Source organism: Chinchilla lanigera, unplaced genomic scaffold (assembly GCF_000276665.1).
Source record: "Chinchilla lanigera isolate Chin_1 unplaced genomic scaffold, ChiLan1.0 scaffold00023, whole genome shotgun sequence".
In the NCBI taxonomy this organism is placed as follows: Eukaryota; Metazoa; Chordata; class Mammalia; order Rodentia; family Chinchillidae; genus Chinchilla; species Chinchilla lanigera.
In genome coordinates this window covers 12,207,999-12,227,843 of record NW_004955424.1, presented here as the reverse complement: position 1 = coordinate 12,227,843, position 19,845 = coordinate 12,207,999, and the positions used below count along the sequence as shown (strand labels likewise).

The 19,845-nt window shown below is 36.3% G+C and overlaps 1 protein-coding gene across 1 annotated transcript in view; it reads left to right on the top strand.

Annotated features, from left to right (window-relative positions):
* The window catches only part of Alms1 (Alstrom syndrome protein 1), a gene marked incomplete in the record, with an annotated part of 128,189 nt that overhangs the window by 30,841 nt on the left and 77,503 nt on the right, over positions 1–19,845 (top strand). The window contains 1 exon segment of the mRNA XM_013514678.1: positions 17,965–19,845. Within this exon segment, the coding sequence (XP_013370132.1) occupies positions 17,965–19,845 (1,881 nt within the window).

Genomic DNA, 19,845 nt, shown 5'->3' with positions numbered 1-19,845 from the left:
TAAAGCATTATATCTGGATACATTTGTGAGGATGTCCATGGACGAGATTTGAGTGAATGGCCTAAGTAAGGGAGATCTGTCTTCACAGATCTCTGTGGGTATAGTCTGCTGAGGCGTGGATAGAAGGAAGAGATAGAGGAAGGGAAATTTGTTCTTCTTTGCCCTAGTCCTGGGATGCCATTCTTCTCTTTCACTTAGCCATCAGAACAGGTTCTTTGGCCATATTTTTGAGCCTGTGAACTCAGATTGAGAGTTACACCTTGGTTCTGTGGCTTTCAGACATGGACTGAACCATGCCACCAGCTTCTCTAGGCTGACAGTCTTCTAAAATCATTATCTCCAATCTCAGCTTTCTTCTTAGAATTACCCATTAATTCATTTACTCATCACTTTAGAATAAATTCTGAATATTCACTGAGCCACTCTTTAAATCCCACTAACCTGTCTGTATCACTTGCCACCTGTCTTAGCAGATAATTTTGCTTTCTTCAAAATTGATCTGTCTTGACTTCTTCTCTACTAGATTATTTGCATCCACTCTTTCTTTGTGTTTGTTTTGTTTTTGCTTTTGCATTTTTGAGACAGGGTCTCACTATGTAGTTTAGGCTGGTCTTAAACTCCCAGTGTATCCCAGGCTGGCTTTGAACTCATGGTGATCCTCCTGCTTCAGCCTCCTGAGTGCCGTGGTTAAATTCATGTGCCATCACACCCAGTTTGCATCCACTTTTGTCCTTCTGAGCACAATTAATTGATTTTACTCTTCAAGTTAAATAAAATATTTATCTAAGAAAAGATCTTGGAATGTCCTATGGTCTGGATGTTTTTTTTCCTTCCAAAATATATATGTTGAAATTCTCATTCCCAAGATGCTTACATTAGGCGGTGGATGGAGCCTTTGGGAGATAATTAGGTCGTGAGGGCTCTTAGTGCCAATTACTGAAAGCCCCTAACCTCTTCCACCATGTCAACATACTGCAAGATGGTGTTTGTCTTTGAGGGATGGGCTCTTCTCAAACCCTCAGTTCATTAGTACTTTCATCTTACATCAGTACTTCTTGTTTTTATTGTCAAATAATAGGCCGTTTTATCTATGTATGACATTTGTTTGTCTCTTCAGCAGTTGATGACCATAACCACTTGGCTTTCATATGTATAAATCTGACATGAAGTCATGTATGACCTTTTGTTAAGCATGTTTTCCTTTCTTTTTCATATATATCTAGGAGTAGAATTATTGGTTCATGGATCTATATTGATTGACTTGAGGAATGAATAAATTGTTTGCAGAGTATGTGTAGCTATTGTATTCCAAACAGCAGTATGAGTGTTCCAGTTTTTCCCTGTCCTTTAGAACACTTATTTCCTGTCTTTGTGGTTATAGACATACTTTTGGTTAAGATACATTTTCTTGTGGTGTTGATTTACATTTCCCTAATGGCTAATGATGTTGATCTTTTCTTGTGTTTATTGGCCATTTGTTTATCTTTAGAGAAATGTCAGTTGAATTACTTTGCCCACTTTTAAATTGGGTTATTTCTTTTTTTTATTATGGTGTAAGGATTCTTTGTGTGATCTGAATATGGCTCTTGTATTTGATTCGTTATTTCCAAAAATTTTCTCCTAGTCTGTGGGGTTTTTAAAAAATCTTATTAAATAGTATTGATTGTATCACAACATTTTCAGTTTTGATGACATCCACTTCTCATTCTTTTTAATTAGAAAAAATTTAAATTGTTGTGGTTAAAATACTTGCCACAAAATTTACCATCTTAACCTTTTTGAAATTCAGTAGTGTTAAGTGTATTCACATTGCTGATCTGCTATCACTAAACAATAACTTCCATTTCTTCCTTTCCCTAGTCCTTGATAACCATTATTCTTTCAGTCTCTGTGAATTTGACTACTCTGGTTGTCACATGTAAGTGGAATTTCATAGTATTTGCCTTTTTGTGATTGACTTGATTCACTTAGTATCATGTCCCCAGGATTTATCCATATTGTAACGTGTATCATGTGTTGAATCAGTAGATCATTTTGAGGATATTACCATTTTAATGACACGAAATACCCTGTTTTATAAGCATGCTATACCTTTTGTGTATTTGGGTATTCTTTGTTTTTTTCAATAATATTTTGTAGTTATCAGTGTACAAATCATGTACTTGTTAATTGTGTTTTAATCTTTTTGATGGTATAAATTGGAGTTTTCCTAATTTCATTTTTAGATATTCATTGCCGGTACATAGAAATAAATGTAATTTTGTATATTAATCTTATACACCTCTTTTCTTTTCTTGCCCACCTCCGCCGAGGCAGGTCTTACTATGTAGTTTGGGTTGGCCCTGAATTCAGTGTGTAGCCCAGGCAGGCCTCAAACTTGTGATCCTCCTGCCTCAGCCTCCCAAGTGGGATTACTGGTGTGCTTCGCCACCCCTGTCTCCACGGATTTCTGCTAATTTTATATATAAGACCATGTCATTTTTGAATAGTGATAGTTTTAGGTCTCCCTTTCCACTCAGGATACCTTCGGTATATTCTCTTTCTCCATTTGCCCTGACTAGAACTTCCAATACAGTGATGAGTAAAAGTGGCAAGAGCAAACATCCTTGATCTCAGAAGAAAAGTATCTAGTCTTTTACTATTATGTGTAATACTAACAGGTGTTTTTGTAGATATCCTTTTATCAGGTTGAAGAATATTCTTCTTAGTCCTTGTTCTGGGAGCATTTAAGTAATATAAAGTTGTTATATTTTGTCAAATATTTTCATGCATAATTTATCATGATACGGTTATTAATATATTCATATGTGGGCACATTCTTGGTTACACAGTATATCCTTTTCTTTGTAGCATATAATCCTTTTTGTATGATGCTGCATTTTGTTTGCCAATATTTTTTGTTCATTTGCTTGTTCTTTTGGTGTTGAGGATTAAATTGAGGGCCTAACACAGGCTACATAAACACTCTACCAATGCGTACATACCCAGCCCCTTTTGCTTTATTTTGAGAAGGTCTCTTGCTAAATTGGTGAGGTGTTATTAATGTTTTTAATATGCAAAATTTGAGGACGTGTCTTGCACAGGATGGAATCTATCTTGTAATCTTCCTACCTCATTCCCAAGTAGCTGGGAGTAGGGTATGCATCATGCACAGCTTGCTAATATTTTTTGTTTGTTTTTTGACAGACTTTGTCTATATTAATAGTAGCTCTTGGTCTGTAGATTTCTTCTCATGTAATGTTTTTGTCATTTTTTTTTTTCATAAATGAAATACTGGTGTAATAAATTGAGTTAGGAAGCTTTCCTTCTAATTTTTGGAATGGTCTGTAAAGGATTGATATTTATTGTTTTTGACAAAGAATTCACTGTGTTGTAACTACCTGAGCTGTAGCTGGGTATGGTGGCACATACCTATAATCTCAGCACATGGGATGATGAGGTAGAAGGATTGCTCTGAGTTCGAGGCCAGGTTGATGTATATAACAAGACCAAATTGAACTAAAGTAATATTTAAAAAAAAAAAAAATACCTGGGCTATTTTTTATAGGAAGTTTTAAAATTATTTTCCTTGCTTTAAGTCTTACTTAAATTTCCTATTTTCTCATGAACTTTTTTTTTTAACCTTTTTTAAATTAAAAAAATTTACTACATGTGTACAGTACATAATCATTATGTTCATTGTGGGATGTTGGTATATGTGTATAAACACATCTTCATTTTTTCCCCCTTTCCCACCATCCTCTTGCCCTTCATCTATTGGTCCTCTTCCCTTTTACAAAATGCATTTCTCCCTGTTTTGTATTATCTGTCTTATTTTGCTCTTTAAGTTATTTGTACTTTGAGTTTCAAAGCCTCATCAGCAGTTTTTTTTTTTTTTTTTGGTTTTTTTTCTGTGGTACCGGGAACCGAACTCAGGACCTTGCGCTTGCCCGGCAGGCACTTTGCCGCTGAGCTAAATCCCCAGCCCCTCATCAGCAGTTTTTGTTACTTGATTCCATGATGATAGCCATTCTTTCTTATGATATAATCTGTGTTGTTTTAATTTGCATTTCTTGAATGGCCAGTGATGTTGAACATTTTTTCATGTATTTATTAGTCATTTGACTTCTTCTGAGAAGTGCCTGTTCATTTGAGTTGGCATTTAAAATTTTTTTTTTCTTTTTCTTTCTTTTTTTTTTTTTTGAGACATGGTTTTACTGTGTATTCCAGACTGGCCTTGAACTTCTTGCACTCACTATGTAGCCCAGGTTGGGCAGATTGGCCTTCAACTCATGGTGGTCCTCCTACCTCAGCCTCTCAAGTGTTTAGATCTTTTAGTTTGGGGCTTTGATTTTTTTTTTTTTTACTTTATATATTCTAGATATTAGTCCTCTGTGCATTGAGTAGCTAGTAAAAGTATTTTCTAATTTTATAGATTGTCTCTTCACTGTATTGGTTGTTTGCTGTGCAGATTTTTAACTTGATATAATCTCATTTGCTGATGCTTGATGGTACTTCTTGTGCAGTTTGGATTCTGTTTGGAAAGTACTTGCCTATGCCTAAGTATTTAAGAGTTTTACCTATTTTATTTTCTAGCAGGTTGTTTCTATTTTAATATTTAGGTCTTTGATTCATTTTGCTTTTACTTTGGTATGTAGTGATAGATAATGGGTGTAGAATCAATCTTCTTTATGTGTGTAACCTCTTTTCTGAGCACCATTTGTAAAAGAGCCTATCTCTACTCCTTTATCAAAGGTCACATGACTGAATATGCCTGGGATTGTTCCTACACCCTCTATTCTGTTCCACTGATCCACATTCCTGTTTTTTATGGTACCACCATGCTGTTTTTATCAGGGTACCTTTGTAATATAACTTGACATCTGGGATTGTGATGCCTCCTGCTTTGTTCTTGTTGCCCAGAATTGCTTTTGTATTCTGGGTCTCTTCAGTTCCATGTGAATTTTAAGATTTTTTTTTTAGCTCTGTGAGGAATGCTGTTGGCATTTTGATTGGGGTTGCATTAAATCTATGTATCAGTTTTGGTAGTATAGCCGTTTTGACAATATTGGTTCTGCTTATCCCAGAAGAGATGATGTTACTTTATTTTCTGATGTTCTCTTTGATCTCTTTTAAATTGTACTGTAGTTTTTGTTATAGAAGTCACTTCCTTCCTTGGTTAGGTTAATTCCAAAGTATACAGTTTTTGTTGGTAGTATTATTAATGGTATTGTTTTCCTAATCTCTCTTTGGATAAGTTCTTTATGGACTATTGAGTATAGATTTCATGTCCTGCTATCTTGCTCAATTTGTTCATTTGTTCTAAGAGTTTTCTGATGGAATTTTTTGGGTCTTCTAGGTAAAGGATAATGTTGTCTATGAATAAGGAAAATTTGACTTGTTTCTTTCTTATATGTATCTCTTTTATTTTTCTTGCCTGATTGCTCTGTTAATGTTTACAGTATACATGGGACAGAGGTGGTGATAGTGTACACATGCTTGTTTTTCTTCCTACTTTTAGAGGGATAGTTTTCAATTTTTCCCAAAATAATGTGATGTTGGCGGTAAGTTTCTCATGGGTGACTTTTACCAGATTGAGATCAGGTCCTTCTATACCTATTTTCTTCAGAGTTTATTTATTTCTATTTTTTAATCAAGAATGGGTGTTAGATTCTGTCATGAATAGATGTTGGGCCTTTTGTCTATTAATAGGATCGTGTGGTTTTTGTCTTTTAAAAAATTTTTTAAAATAAAGTTTATTGATACAATTTAGATATGCATAATGATCATATTAATCATAGGGAATTTGTACCTATATATGTTATATCTTGATTCCTCTTTTTTTCCCAATCCCCTCCCCTTCGTTCAACCCCTCTTCCACTCCTTTTTTTTTTTACAAAGTTTCCATTTTATCCTCTTTTTATCATTTTTTTTCTTTTTTCTTCCTTCCTTTCCCTCTACCTCCTCCCTAGTTCCTATTCCTTTTTCTTCTTCTTTTTTGGTCTTTTTGAGACAGGGTCTCTCTATGCAGTTCAGGCTGGCCTTGAACTCACTTTGTGCTAGGGTTAGAGGTGTGGGCTACCACACCTGGCTCCTAGTTCCTATATCTTTTGAACAGTTTCATCCTAATTTGCAATACCTTTTATGCACTTTGGTCCATATTTACACTTTCGGTTTTTCACATCAGAGAAACCATGTGATACTTACACATTTGTGTCCCATTTATTTCACTTAAGAGTACAGTCTCAAGATGCATCCATTTAGCTAGAAATGTCTCAAGTTTATCCTTTATGGCTGAGTAGTACTCCATTGTATTACAAAAACCACATCTTTTTCATCCATTCATCAGTTGATGGACATTTGGCTCGTTTGCAAGATTTAGCTATTACCAGATGTGCTGCTATAAGCATGTGTGTGCGTATATTGTTGTGCTGTGATGTTTTTTAGTTCTTTCAGGAAGATACCCAGAAGGGGAATAGCTAGATCTATGACCTATATATATGACCTCTAATCCTAGTTTTTTGAGAAATCGCCACACTGATTTCCACAGTGATTGCATGAGTCTACACTTCTACCAACAGCGAAGAATTTATTTTTTCCCACAGCCTTTCCACCATTTGTTATTGTTTGATTTCTTGATGATAGCCATTCTTTCTGGAGTGAGATGGAATCTCAGTGTTGTTTTAATTTGCATCTCTTGAATGATCAATGATGTTGAACATTTCTTCATATATAAATATTGCCATTTGTACTTCATCTGAGAAGTGTCTATTCATTCCAGATGCCCATTTTTAGATTGGGTCTTTAAATTGGCAGGGGGATCTGATTTTTCAGTTCTCTGTATGTTGTAGGAGGTTAGTCCTTTGTCTGAGGGGCAACTGGCTAAAATTTTATCCTGCTTTCTGGGTTGCCTTTTTACTCTATTAGTAATTTCTTTTACTGTGCAAAAGCTTTTTAACAGAATGAAATCCCAGTTGTTGATTCTTTGTAGTGTTTCCCGAGCAATTGGGGTTTGTTTTTGAAATCTTTGCCTACACCTATGTCTTTAAGAGTTCTACCTGTTCTCTCTTTCAGAAGATTTAGTGTTTCTGTCATAATATGTGATCCATTTTGATTTTAGTTTAGTGCATGGTGCTAGAAATGGGTCTAGTTTTAGTCTTTGGCGTGTGGAAAGCAAGTTTTTCCAGCACCATTTATTTAAAGAGGCTATCTTTCAGTGTGTGTGTTTGGCCCTTTTGTCAAAGAAAAGAAGGCTGAGTATGTTTGGAGTTATTTCTGCATCTTCTGATCTGCCCCATTGATCCTCAGGTCTTTTTTTTTTTTTTTTTTTCCAGTGCACTTTTTTATCACAGTAGCTTTATAATGTAATTTCAAGTTGAGGATTCTGATGCCACCTGCCTTGCATTTGTTGTCCATATTTGCCTTTGCTATTCTAGGTCTCTTCTGGTTCCAAATAAATTTTAGGAATGCTTTCTATAGGTCTGTGAGGTATGGTAATGGTATTTTGATTGGGATTACATTAAATCTATGTATCAGTTTTGGGCACATGGCCATTTTCACTATGTTGGTTCTTCTTACCCAAGGACAAGGGACATCTTTCCATTTTCCTCTTCGATCTCCTTTTTCAGAGTACTGTAATTTTTAATATATAGATCTTTTACTCCCTTTGTTATTAGATTCTTTGCTAAAGTATTTCATTGGAAGGCTATTGTGAAGGGTGTAGTTTCCATAATTTGTCAGTGAGTTTGTTATCTGTGTACAGGAAGGCTATTGACTTTTGAGTGTTGACTTTGTATCCAGCTATACTACTGAATTTGGTTATTAAATCTAAAAGTCTTTTGGTGGAGTTTTTAGGGGTTTCTATGTAGAGCATCATATCATCTGCAAATAATGATAATTTAATATATTCCTTTCCTATCCTTATTCCTTTTATTTCTTTCTCTTATCTAATTTCTCTGGCTAATCTCTCCAGAACTATATTAAATAGGATTGAACATCCTTGTCGTGTTCCTGATTTTAGAGTGAAAGCTTTCAGTTTTGAGCATTTAGAATGGTCCTGGCAGTTGGTTTGTCAAAGATGGCCTTTATCAGGTTGAGGTAAAGACCCTCTATTCCAGTTTTCTGTATTTTTTTTTTTTTTTTTTTTTTTATCGTGAATGAGTGTTGACTTTCTCAAATGCTTTTTCTACATTTATTGAGATTGTCATTTGATTTTTGTCTTTGGCTCTGTTGGTAAGGTGTATTACATTTACTGATTTGTGTATGTTGGGCCGTCCCTGGGATTAATCCTACTTGGTTATAGTGAATAATCTTCTTGATGACTTGCTTCGTTGTATTTGCCAGTATTTTATTGAGGATTTTTGCATCAGTGTTCATTAGGGAGATTGGTCTGTGGTTGTCTGTTTTGATTGGGTCCTTCTCTGGTTTTGGTATCAGGGTAATACTTGCTTCTTATGAACTTCAAGCCAAGACTGATCAAAAGAGAAAAAATAAGGTCATTATGTACTGTTAAGGGGAAACTCTAAGAAGAGAGAAGAATCATAAATATATATGCACCAAATACTGATGCACCCAACCACATAAAGCATATGTTAAGGAATACGAAAAATCAAATAAACAGCAACACATTTGTAATGGGGAACTTTAATACCCCACCCTCTCAGATAGATCAGTTAAACAAAAAACCAACAAAGAAATACCAGAACTGAACCAAACCCATGACCAAATGGAGTTAGTAGATGTCTACAGAGTGTTGCACCCCACAACATCAGAATACACATTCTTCTCAGCTGCGCATGGAATGTTCTCCCAAAATAGACCATATATAAGCCCATAGAACATGAATACATAAATGTGAGAGAGTTGAAATTATCCCATGTATATTATCTTACAATAGTGCAATGAAAATGGAACTCAACACAGAAGAAGCCACTAAAGGTCCATAACACATGGAAATCACATAACAGCCTCCTGAACAACCAGATGAAATTAAAGAGGAAATTTTAACAATACCAACAATTAAATAAAGATGCTGGAACTTAGGGGACACAATGAAAGTAGTACTAAGAAAGAAATTTATTGCAGTGAATTCTCACATCAGGAAAACAGAATGAACTCAAATAAATAACCTAATGTTGAACCTCAGACTTCTAGAAAAAGAAGAGCAAATCAAACCCAAAGCTTGTATGTGGGAGGAAATTATAAAGAGAAGAGAAGAAATTAATGCAATTGAGACTAAGAAAACAGTACAAAGAATCAATGAATCAAAGAGTTGATTCTTTGAATGGTTAAATAAAAATGATAAACCCTTAGCCAACCTTATTAAAAAGTGGAAAAAAAAGCCTCAAATTCATGCAATTAGGAATGAAAAGGGCGAAATCACAGTAGATTCTGTGGAAATCCAGATCATGACTACCTACTTGAAGAACCTGAAGATGGAAAACATAGAAGAAATGGACAGATTCCTAGATACATATGAATTGTCAAAATTGAACCAAGAAGATATAAAAATTTTAAATAACCCAGTATCAGTCACTGAAATTGAAAATGTAATAAAAAACTTGCCAAGAAAGAAAAGCCCGGGTCCTGGTGGTATATGCATGACAGTTCCATTGGGTGACTTTTACCACTGGTGATACAAATGGATCTAATGACTTTTATGAGTCTTTTTTTTCTAATAAAATCAAAAGCCATCTGATGAGACAGTCACACATAGACCACTGGTGGTTCAGGTCAGTTGGCAGCAGGACAGGAATTTTGGCCCTATCTTGAACATGTTAATAACCCCTTCCCAAAATGGCTTCCGATGAAACACTCAAATATGGTGGGTGCTACATGAGATTTCTTGTCCATCTCTAACCTGCCATGTAGAAGGAGTTACTGTCAGAGAAAAATCCTGTGCTGCTTTTGCAATTTAAAGTAACTGGGTTTTTCTTGGGGTAGCACTCCTGGTCCAGCCCACAATTTCTCAGGGGGTCTTCCAACTTTCTCCAGACTTACTTTGTATTATGGACAAGTTGCCTTCCCCAGAAGCTGGGGATTCTAGACAGCTCTATTCTTTTCTCTGCATTATCTTCAGTTTCTCTAGTTTCTGTGTAGGTTTTAGTTTTCCTGTTAGCTCTTTTTTGATTCTTTTTTCTTTCACTAAGTTGTTGTTTTCTGAGTGCCTCAATTCAAGGTTCTGGTGTGGTTGTATTTTGCTTCTGATACTACTCTGCCATTTTTAATCTATTATAGTCAGGTTTTTCTTTTGTCTTTTTGAGACAGGGTCTTGCTATGCAGTTCAGGCTGGCCTTGAACTCGCATTGTAGCCGAGGCTGGTCTCGAACTTGCAGTGATCCTCCTGCCTCAGCCTCCCAAGTGCTGGGATTACAGGCGTGCGCCACCATGCCCGGCTGAAGTCAGTTTTTGTAACATGTGTTTTATGTGAAAGCTGTCCATTCAGCGGTGTTGTCTATTTCTGTAGATATGTTATCTATCTATATTCTAAAGATCATCATAATATTCTCATATTATCTTGTTTATTTCAGTAATGCCCTTGGTTTTATTCCTAATTTAGTAATTTTAGTTTTCTTGTTGCTTTTTAAAGGAGGTGAGTTAATATTTTCAGTTTTCCTTTCAAAGAAATAAACTTTGTTTCTCTACTTTTTAATCATTTTGTCTTCTAATTTCTGTTTAATTTACTTTTTCCCATTTTAGTATTTATTATTTCCATTCTTCTACTTGCTTTGTGTTTAGTTTCTGCTTTTTCTTCTTTTTTTCAGTGGACATTTGTGTTTGTGTAGGGGGTTGGGTACTGGGGATTGAACTGAGGGCCTTCACACTGAGCTGTATTCCCAGCCCTTTTTTATTTTGAGACAGGGTATCAAAGTAAGTTATGTTGTTCAAACTGGGCTCAAACTTTCAGTCCTGCTATCTCAGCCTCTCAGAGTGTTGGCGATGTAGGGATGATGTAGGGCTTCCAAGTAATATAAGATAAATATAACTCCCAACCTGCTAGATGTCTAATATGCTGAATTCGTGATTTCTAAAATCACAGAATGAATTCTAAGAACAGCGGAGGTTGAGAGTAGGACATATTTATTGAGATAAAGAATAACTTCTGTGTAAGAGAGACAGAAGGGGTCCTGAGTGGTTGGCTGGGGACTCTGCTTTTCAGTGGAGTTTTACAGAGCAAAACCATGAGGTAAGGCAGGTGTGAGGTGGGACAGAACTGTAATCAACTAGTAAGATAACAGGTATAGTCGCTTAGGTAATATTGACCCAGTGGAAAGTCACAAGGTGGGTGTGAGGTGGGACAAAGCGGTGGCAACCAGTAAGATTACATGTATAGTCACTTAGGTAATACTGATCAAATGGGGCTCAAATGGGGAAGCAAGTCATGTGGCAAGCCCACATGGACAAGGACTTTCCTGGAAGGAGGTGAGTTAAGGAGTTCTGGTCCTCCACACAAGGTGATTGATGCCTATGTAGAGTACCAGTCACTGCTGTTCATCCCTAGGGGAAGTATATGGGTGTAGTCATTCCTCTTTTTCTTGAAGTCTGGCCTTTAGTGAATGCAACTCCAGCCACAATTGTCTTCTACATTGACCTGTAGAGGGTCCATCCCTGTCTCATAATATTTCTAAATAACTTAGCTATCTAATAATATTGCTGTAATGTCGGACAAAAGTCAGAGACCACCTGAAGGCAACAAGTCACAAGATTTAATATACTTGGGTACAGGCAGATGGAGGGCAAAAAGATAATCCATGGGGAACGAAGAAAAGCTGGGGCTCTTTTAAAATAGGGCTTGAAAAAGGCAGTGAGGAGTGGTAGTGAGGAGATCAGATGAGATATCATTTAAGAGGATGTCACAAAGGGACATCATGTGAGAGGTCAGACTTCTTAGAGTAGCCAGTGCAAATGTGTAGATGTTATCAAACGTCCTGGTGCTGGGAAGATTCCATGCTCTGCCTTAACTCTTCTTTATGACATCTTGTCCTGCGTCTTCTGAGGGCAGCATTTATGCTGGGCTGTGTTTTTTGCTGAGAACAGTGTGGCTGATTAAAACATGTTGGGTACTAGCCATGTCCAAGTTGAGCCTGACAATTGGGACCATAGGCATGTGCCACCACACCTTCTTTGCCTTTTTCCCCCACCTCTACTACTGAGCATTATATGCTCTACCATTGAGCTGTATCCCCAGCCCCTTTAAATTTTACTTTAGGAGAGGCTGTTAAGTTGCTCATGCAGGCCTCAAACTTGCAGTCCTTCTAAATCCCCCAGATAGCTGGGATTTCAGGTATGTACTACCACACCATGCTTTTTCATCTTTTTAAAATATGTTTGTATTTTAATTGAGAAATTTCCAAACACAGTCTTAGCTGCATTTCCTAAGTCTTTGTTGTGTTTTTGTTTTCATTAATGTAAAAGTATATTCTGCTTTCCACTGTATTTTTTCTCCTTTGACTCTTTATTTAGGAATATGTTGTTTAATTTTCATAAGTTCATGAATTTTCTTTTTACTGATATTCTAATTTTGGTGAAAAGAACACTGTATGTAATTTCAGAACTTTGTGTTTATTGAGGCTTCTTTTATGTCTAAGCATATAGTTTATCCTGTAGAATATACAGTTTATGCTTGAGAAGAATGTGTATTCTGCTGTTGTTAAGTGGTGTGTTCTATAGAAGCTTTTTAGTTCTGCTGGGTTAACTAATGGATTCAAGTCTTCTATATCCTTGCTGATCTTCTGCTTAATTGTTTCTCCATTTTTGAAAGTAGGGTATTGAAATTTTCAACTATTATTGTTTCTTTCTCCCTTCTTTTCTCTCATATGTGCTTCACGCATTTTGGGACTATGGTGTTAAGTCGATATATGTTTATTCCTGATGAATTGACTTTTTCATTGTTATAAATTATCCCTCTTTATTTCTAGTAACATTTTCATTTTAATGTCAATTTTGTCTTATGTTAGTATATACACTCCATTCTTAAAAGTCATTGCTTGTATGGTTTATCATTTTTCATCCCATTACTTTCAACCAATTTGTACTTACTGATCTAAAATGTATCTTCTGGGGCTGGGGATACAGCTCAGCGGCACAAGTGCCTGCTTGGCAAGTGCAAGGTCCTGAGTTTGATTCCTGGTACCAATAAAATAAAATAAAATAAAATAAAATAAAATAAAATATATCTTCTGTAGTAAGTGTATAGTTACATCTCAAGTTTATTTTTTAAATGCAATTTAAAAAAATGGCAATTTCTTTTTTGATGTGATTAGTCATTTAATACTGCTGTTGATATCATTGAACTTAAACTTACTGGTTTACTTTTCTATGTCATTTCTTTTTGTCATTCTTTTCTTTATTGCTTTTTATTGCACTAAGTGAATATTTTCTCAAGTGACAATTTCTTTAATGGCTGTCTAGCTTGTTTTTTAAAGTTACGTTCTTTAGTAATGTTTCTGGGATTTTTAATGTTTATTTTAACCTATCGGAATATACTTGATTTATACAGTTTATTCTAATATGATACCTAAACTTTACTCTGATAAGATTCTCTTGTTTCTTTTCCCTCTTTCTTTTTCTTTCTTCGTCTCTCTTCCTTTCTCCCTCAAATGCTGGATGGGGTAGATGGAGCAAACTTACTTGCTTGTTATTACTAGGTGGGAAGTGGGAAGTGAAACTGTCTGCTAAGACTCCAATGGGTTGCCTGCTGTTTGACCCATGAGCCACAGAGAGCAGGCTTTTCTTTGACTCCTTTACTTTCTCCTATTCTATCCCAGTCATATCTGTCCCTGTCCCTGTTCCTATTCCTGGTGATAGTGTAGGTTGTAGGCCCCTCTAGGGTCCAGCCTGAAATAGAAAATAATTGATAATTAAGCCTAGAAAACTCACTGTCATCCTGTTATTTGTGTTTCCTGAGGTCCTTAGCCAGCCATCCATCCATTTTCCCCCTTTCCGAGGCTTTATGGTTGTCTGTTTGTTTATTTCCAAGAAGGAAGAAGGAAAAGTGAGTTTGTGTTCTTTTGGAGTGGAGGTTAAATAATAGATTTTTGCATATTGGAAAACCAGACTTTAAGTGATGTAATTATCTTTTAGCTTTTGGTAGAAATTACCAGATGAGGGAGTGTGGGTGTGAAAAGAAAGGTAAAGATCAGATCTTTCTCTGAATAGGCTCAGGGGTCTCAGGCTACAGAATGTGCACCATTGTACCTATGTTGTATGTGGAAGACAGGGACACCAGTGCCATGAAATGCTCCTAAAATATGCACCCCATTACACACTATTAATAATAACTAACATTTATTTATTACTTGCTCACTTTGCTAAATGGTTTATTTATTAAAGTATTTATATAGTATATAAATTGTATCATCCTATTATCATTACCTACCTGTATTTGACTCATGATGGTGATTATGGATATTATCCTATTTAATATTTGAACAAAATGAATCTTAGAGAAGTTAAATGACTTGCCTGAGGCCCCATACATAATAAAATATTGGACCGCTTAAACCCAAGCAGACTTTTTTCATAGCTGTATTGTTTTTCTTTCTTTAAAATCACTTCTGTTGTATTTCAGGTGACTGATATGTGGGAACCTGTTTCTGAGCTCCGTATTCTCTCCATTGGTTTACTTGTCTGTCCTTGCACCAGTGTTACATTGTCTTAAGTATTACAAATTTCTGTAGGTGTTTTAAAAAATTATTTAAAAAATTATTTTAAATTGAAAACATGATATTTTCATTTCTGTATATATTCTTCAATAACTAAGTCAAATTGATTAACCCATTTATCACCTCACATTTTTTTGTGGTGATAACACTTAGAACTTTTTTCATAATTATTATATTACCTTTTGTCTTCTTTAAAACTAATTGATAATGATGTCTTCTTTTCTCCTCTGATTCCTGACCTTCAATGTATCCAAATTTAATTTTTCTTCATGTATATTTTGGTTATACCAGTCAAGCTATTTTGTTTTTGTTTGCATTTACTTCTGTATCTGTAGAGTCACATTCATTCTTTCCTGTGATATTTCAATTTTAGTTACACTTTGCCCTCTTTTGGAATGCTAGTTTCTTCTCAGTATTTCTACATTCTCTTTAAGACCTTCCTTAAATCCACTTTCTTTAGAGGAGTGTTTCATTCCATCTTGTTCTCTCCCATTTTTAAAATTTTGATTTGCCTTTTAACCTTTTTGTAAACATAACACACCACTCCTTTATCAAAATTCTTCCTCAGAATACTGTATTTTATTTCTATTTTATGCTCACTCCAAACTGTGGCACATAATGAAGGCTTGGAAGAGTCCTGATGACTACTTCCTAACTCTGTTGAGTACCATTCAATGGTACAGTATTGGCTGCCCTCAACTTCATTACAGAAGCTTATTGAAACATGTTAGAAAATAATTCTTTGAGCAGGGAAGGATCTTAACTTTTGAGCTAGTATTTGTACCCATGGCTTGAGTTGCTTTAGATGGCTAGTGACTTCTGTAATTTTGACACTTACCTAGATGTGTCTTATACTGCAGATATTTATACCTAAATACTTATGGAACATCTTTATTTGGATGTTCCTTAGGTACTTAATTTCAGAACTTCAAAAGTTGAATGAATTGTCATCTCTTCAATCTTCCTTCTGTATTTTCCTTTCATTGTGTAATGGTTTCTTCTTCAGCCAAGCCAGAAATGTGTATTCTTTCATTCTTATCCCTAATTATCCAATCCTGTTGATTCTGATTTTTATACTTTGACTTTTTCCTTTTGGATTATTGTATTAGAAATAGAAAACTGTTCATTTTTTGGGGGGCTCCTACCCATCCTCTATTGGAAGCAAGAATATTCTTTTTTACAAAGCAGGCTAGATAGTGTCACTTCTAGCTTGAAAGTTTTGCTTGACCTCAGGATAAATTCCTACCTTTAGCCTTATACTTACTCTGGCCTCTGTAATCATATTGAACTGTCATTATGCTAGATTTTTGTGTCCCATTGACCTTGAAGATGCCATTTTCTCTACTTGGAATACTTTCTTTCTCCATTTTTATGTCCCATCTTTGTCCAACTCCTGCTCTTTATCTTTTCATTTAGCTTATGTCCTTTAGGAAATCCTTCCTTGTTCCCACATCTCTCTACAACTTGAGAGTCAGGTATTCTTTATATGTGTTCCCATTGATTTTTGCAAACAGTCCCTCTAATCACTGTACCCAACAGAGAGAATGGTAGTTGTTCCTGGTTTTTATTTCCCATATGACTTCCAACTCTTTGAGAGTAGAGCTGGGACTTTGTTAATATTTTATTTTGTCTTGTTAAAATTTTTTGGTCTAGGGGCTGGGGATTTAGCTCAGCGGCATAGCACCTGCCTGGCAAGCGCAAGGTCTTGAGTTCGATTCCTGGTACCAGAAAAAAAAAAACACACCAAAAAAAATTTTTTGTTTTGGCCTATTAATTTTTTGAGCCAATTTTATTTCCTCACACAGATATTCATTAATTGTTATTCCTTCTCAGGCTACAATGCAGTTACACATTTTCCTTCACTTTTAGTTTTTCTTTTTTCTTTTTCCCATGCCTCTCTCCTTCCCCCTCTTTTATCTCTCCTCTTTTCTCCTCCTCCTCCTTTACCTTTTCACCTCTTCCTTCTCTACCTTTTTATCCTTCTCTTCCCTCTTCTCCTCCTCTCTATTCCCTGTTCCTCCATTCTCCCTCCCTTCCCTCCTTAACCTTTCCTTTGCCGCTCCCTGCCTCCAAATCTATCATCCTTTTGCCTCAGCCTCCCAAGCTGCTAGGACTACAGGCATGAGCTACCCACTTTTAGCTTTCTTGCAGAATTAATACTTGATACCTTGGCCCAGTGATTTAGCTCAGTGGTACAGTGCCTGCCTGTCCTGAGTTCAGTTGCCAGTACCAAAAAAAAACAACAAAAAAACCCAAAAAAACCTTGATACCTCAACTCCTTTACTGTATAATTCACTACTCAACCCATAACAGCTACTTTTTTTAAGCTCACCATTGGGCTTAGAGCAGGGTAGTTGGTTGTAGTGGAAGTAGTTCAGAGTTTAGAATTAGAATGGAAGGATTAAGGTATCAGATTTTGTCATTTACTCTACAACTCTAGAAAAATTAATTATCTTTGCTACTCACAAATTTGGTCTATGGGGTGGGATTTTGGCTCAGTGGAATAGCACCTTCCTGGCAAGCGTGAGGTCCTGAGTCTGATTCCTGGTATCCCCAGAAAGGAAAGAAATTTGGTCTAAGGACCCAATAGTATTGGGTATCACTAGGAAGTTTATAAAATGGGAAATTTCACGTCTTATTTCAGATGTGCTGAATTAGAATCTGCAAGTTAACAAGATACTATGCTGAGAAGTACTGTTACATAGTTATCTTAGAAACTCAATTTACCTATGTGTAAGATATTATTTATATATGTATATACAGATGCACAAACACATACATGCATACACACATAAACATTATACAAGGAGAATCAGTCAAGCCCATTGCATGGATATCATACATCTGATCCATATTGCATTGCTCCCATGGGATTTAAGGGCATAAGAAGCCCTTGAAAATAAGGTGATGATCCTTTGTTATACCACGGATGATCAAGTCTTTGTCTCTAAGGAAATTATGTCTTCTACCAGCATTCCTGACACAACAGATTATTAGCTTGTAAGTAGAATGAAATCAAATCCCAGACTCCATAGCATTTTCCCATTCCATTGAAAATTCGTTAAAAATCTGAATTTTAAGATCTGTGTAATCCTATAGTAGGTAAGTAGATGTATTGTTATTTTAAACCATTATCCTATTGTTGATTATTTTCGTTTTAGTTTGCTTTGTGATTAATGTACATTTATCTCCTTTGATGATTATTTCCTTGGGATTCATTTCTAAAAGCTAATGGCTCAATGTGGTTGGCTTATTTTTTCAGTGTAAAAAACTTTTTTTAAAAAATTAAGTATATAATATTAACAGATATCTTTTTCTTTAGGAGGCACCTCTAAAGAAGACATAGTTGAGATTATTCAACCCAAGTTGCAGTCAGGCATTACCACTTCTGGAGATTCAGATATTGGATCCCATTTATCCTTATCCTCTGAGGGTTTGCCTCAGTTGGCTGTAAATTCTCAAAAAAATACTACTGGTCAGCTTGTTGATACTCTAAATCAAAAGGCCTGGCCAGACAGTCATCAAACTGCAGCAAGTCTGAAAGTCTCACATATTACTGAACCACCTGACCAGAAGACTGGGTTACCAACAGAACCTTCTACTTCCTACCCACATGATGAGAAGCCCAATGTTTTGTACCAAGAGAGCTTGCCAGGTGGCCATCTAACAGATCAGTCACTGACTGTTTCAGCTGTCCTTAGACCAGCTGATCAGAAGACTGAGACAACAACAGTCCCCTCTTCTTACTCAAATAAAGAAAAACCCAGTATTTTCTATCAGCAGGAATTGCCAGGTAGTTATCAAACTGAAGAGGGTGTAAAAGTTTCAGCTATTCCTGGAGCACTAGACCAAAAGACCGGGATATCAACTATAAGAACTACTCCCTCCTCACATAGAGAGGAATCTGGTATTTTCTACCAAGAAGAGTTGCCAGAGAGTCATTTAACTGAAGAGACTCTAAAACTTTCAGGTGTTCTTGGGCCACCTGACCAGAAGAGTAGGACACCACATATAACCTCTGCTTCTTATTTACAAAGAAAGAAGCCCAGTAGTTTATACCAAGAGGGCTTGCCAGATGGTCATCCATCTGAACAGTCGCTGAAAGTTTCGGCTATCCCTGGATCAGCGAACCAGAAGACTGGTATACAGAATATAACCTCTCCCTCCTATTCACAAAAAGATAAGCCTGATCTTTTCTACCAGCAGGCTTTGCCAGACAATCAGCTAACTGAGGAAACTCTGAAAGTTTCAGTGGCTCCCAAGCCAGCTGAACAAAAGAGTAGAATAACTACAGTATCCCCTACTTCCTACTCACCTGGAAAAAAGTCCTATGCTTTGAATCTGCAGGCCTTGCCGGAAAGTCATTTAACTGATAAGAATCTGAAAGTTCTAGCTATTCCTGGTATTGACCAGAAGGCACGGACAGTAACTGTCCCCTCTACTTCCAATTTACTTAGAGAGAATAGCAGTTTTTACCAGCAAGAGTTGCCGCAAAGTCATCTAACTGAAGAGACTCTAAAAACTTCCACTGCTCGTGGACCTGATGACCTGAAGACCAAGATACTAACAACACATTCTGATTTTTACTCACAGAGAGAGAAACCTGGTATTTCCTACCAACAGACCTTGTCAGACATTTATACAACTAAAGAGCCTTTGAAAGCATCAGCTTTTTATGGATTAGCTGACCAGAAAACTGGGATACCAGCAGTATCTTCTATTTCTCGCTCACATAGAGAAAAGCCCAGTGTTTTCTATCAACAGGAGTTGCCAGATAGTCATACAAGAGAAAAGTCTCTGGAAGAGTCTTTTGTCCCAGGACCAGCTGATCAGAAGACCAGGATACCGTCAGTAACCTCTGTTTCTTATTCACATAGAGAAAAGCCTGTTTCCTACCAGCAGGTCCCGTCAGATAGTCATCTTCCTGAAGAGACTCTCAAAATTTCAACCATTTCTGGACCAGCTGACCAGATATCTGGTATACCAACTGTAACTTCTGCTTCCTATTCATATAAAGATAAACCCAGCATTTTCTATCAATACAAGTTGCTAGACAGTAATCTAGAAAATGCTCTAAAAATTTCATCTGCCCCTGAGGTAGCCGAACAGAAGACTGGGACACCAACAGTATCCTCTGCTTCCTACTCACAAATTGATAAGCCTGGTGTTTTCTATAAGCAGGTCTTGCTAAAGAGTAATCAAG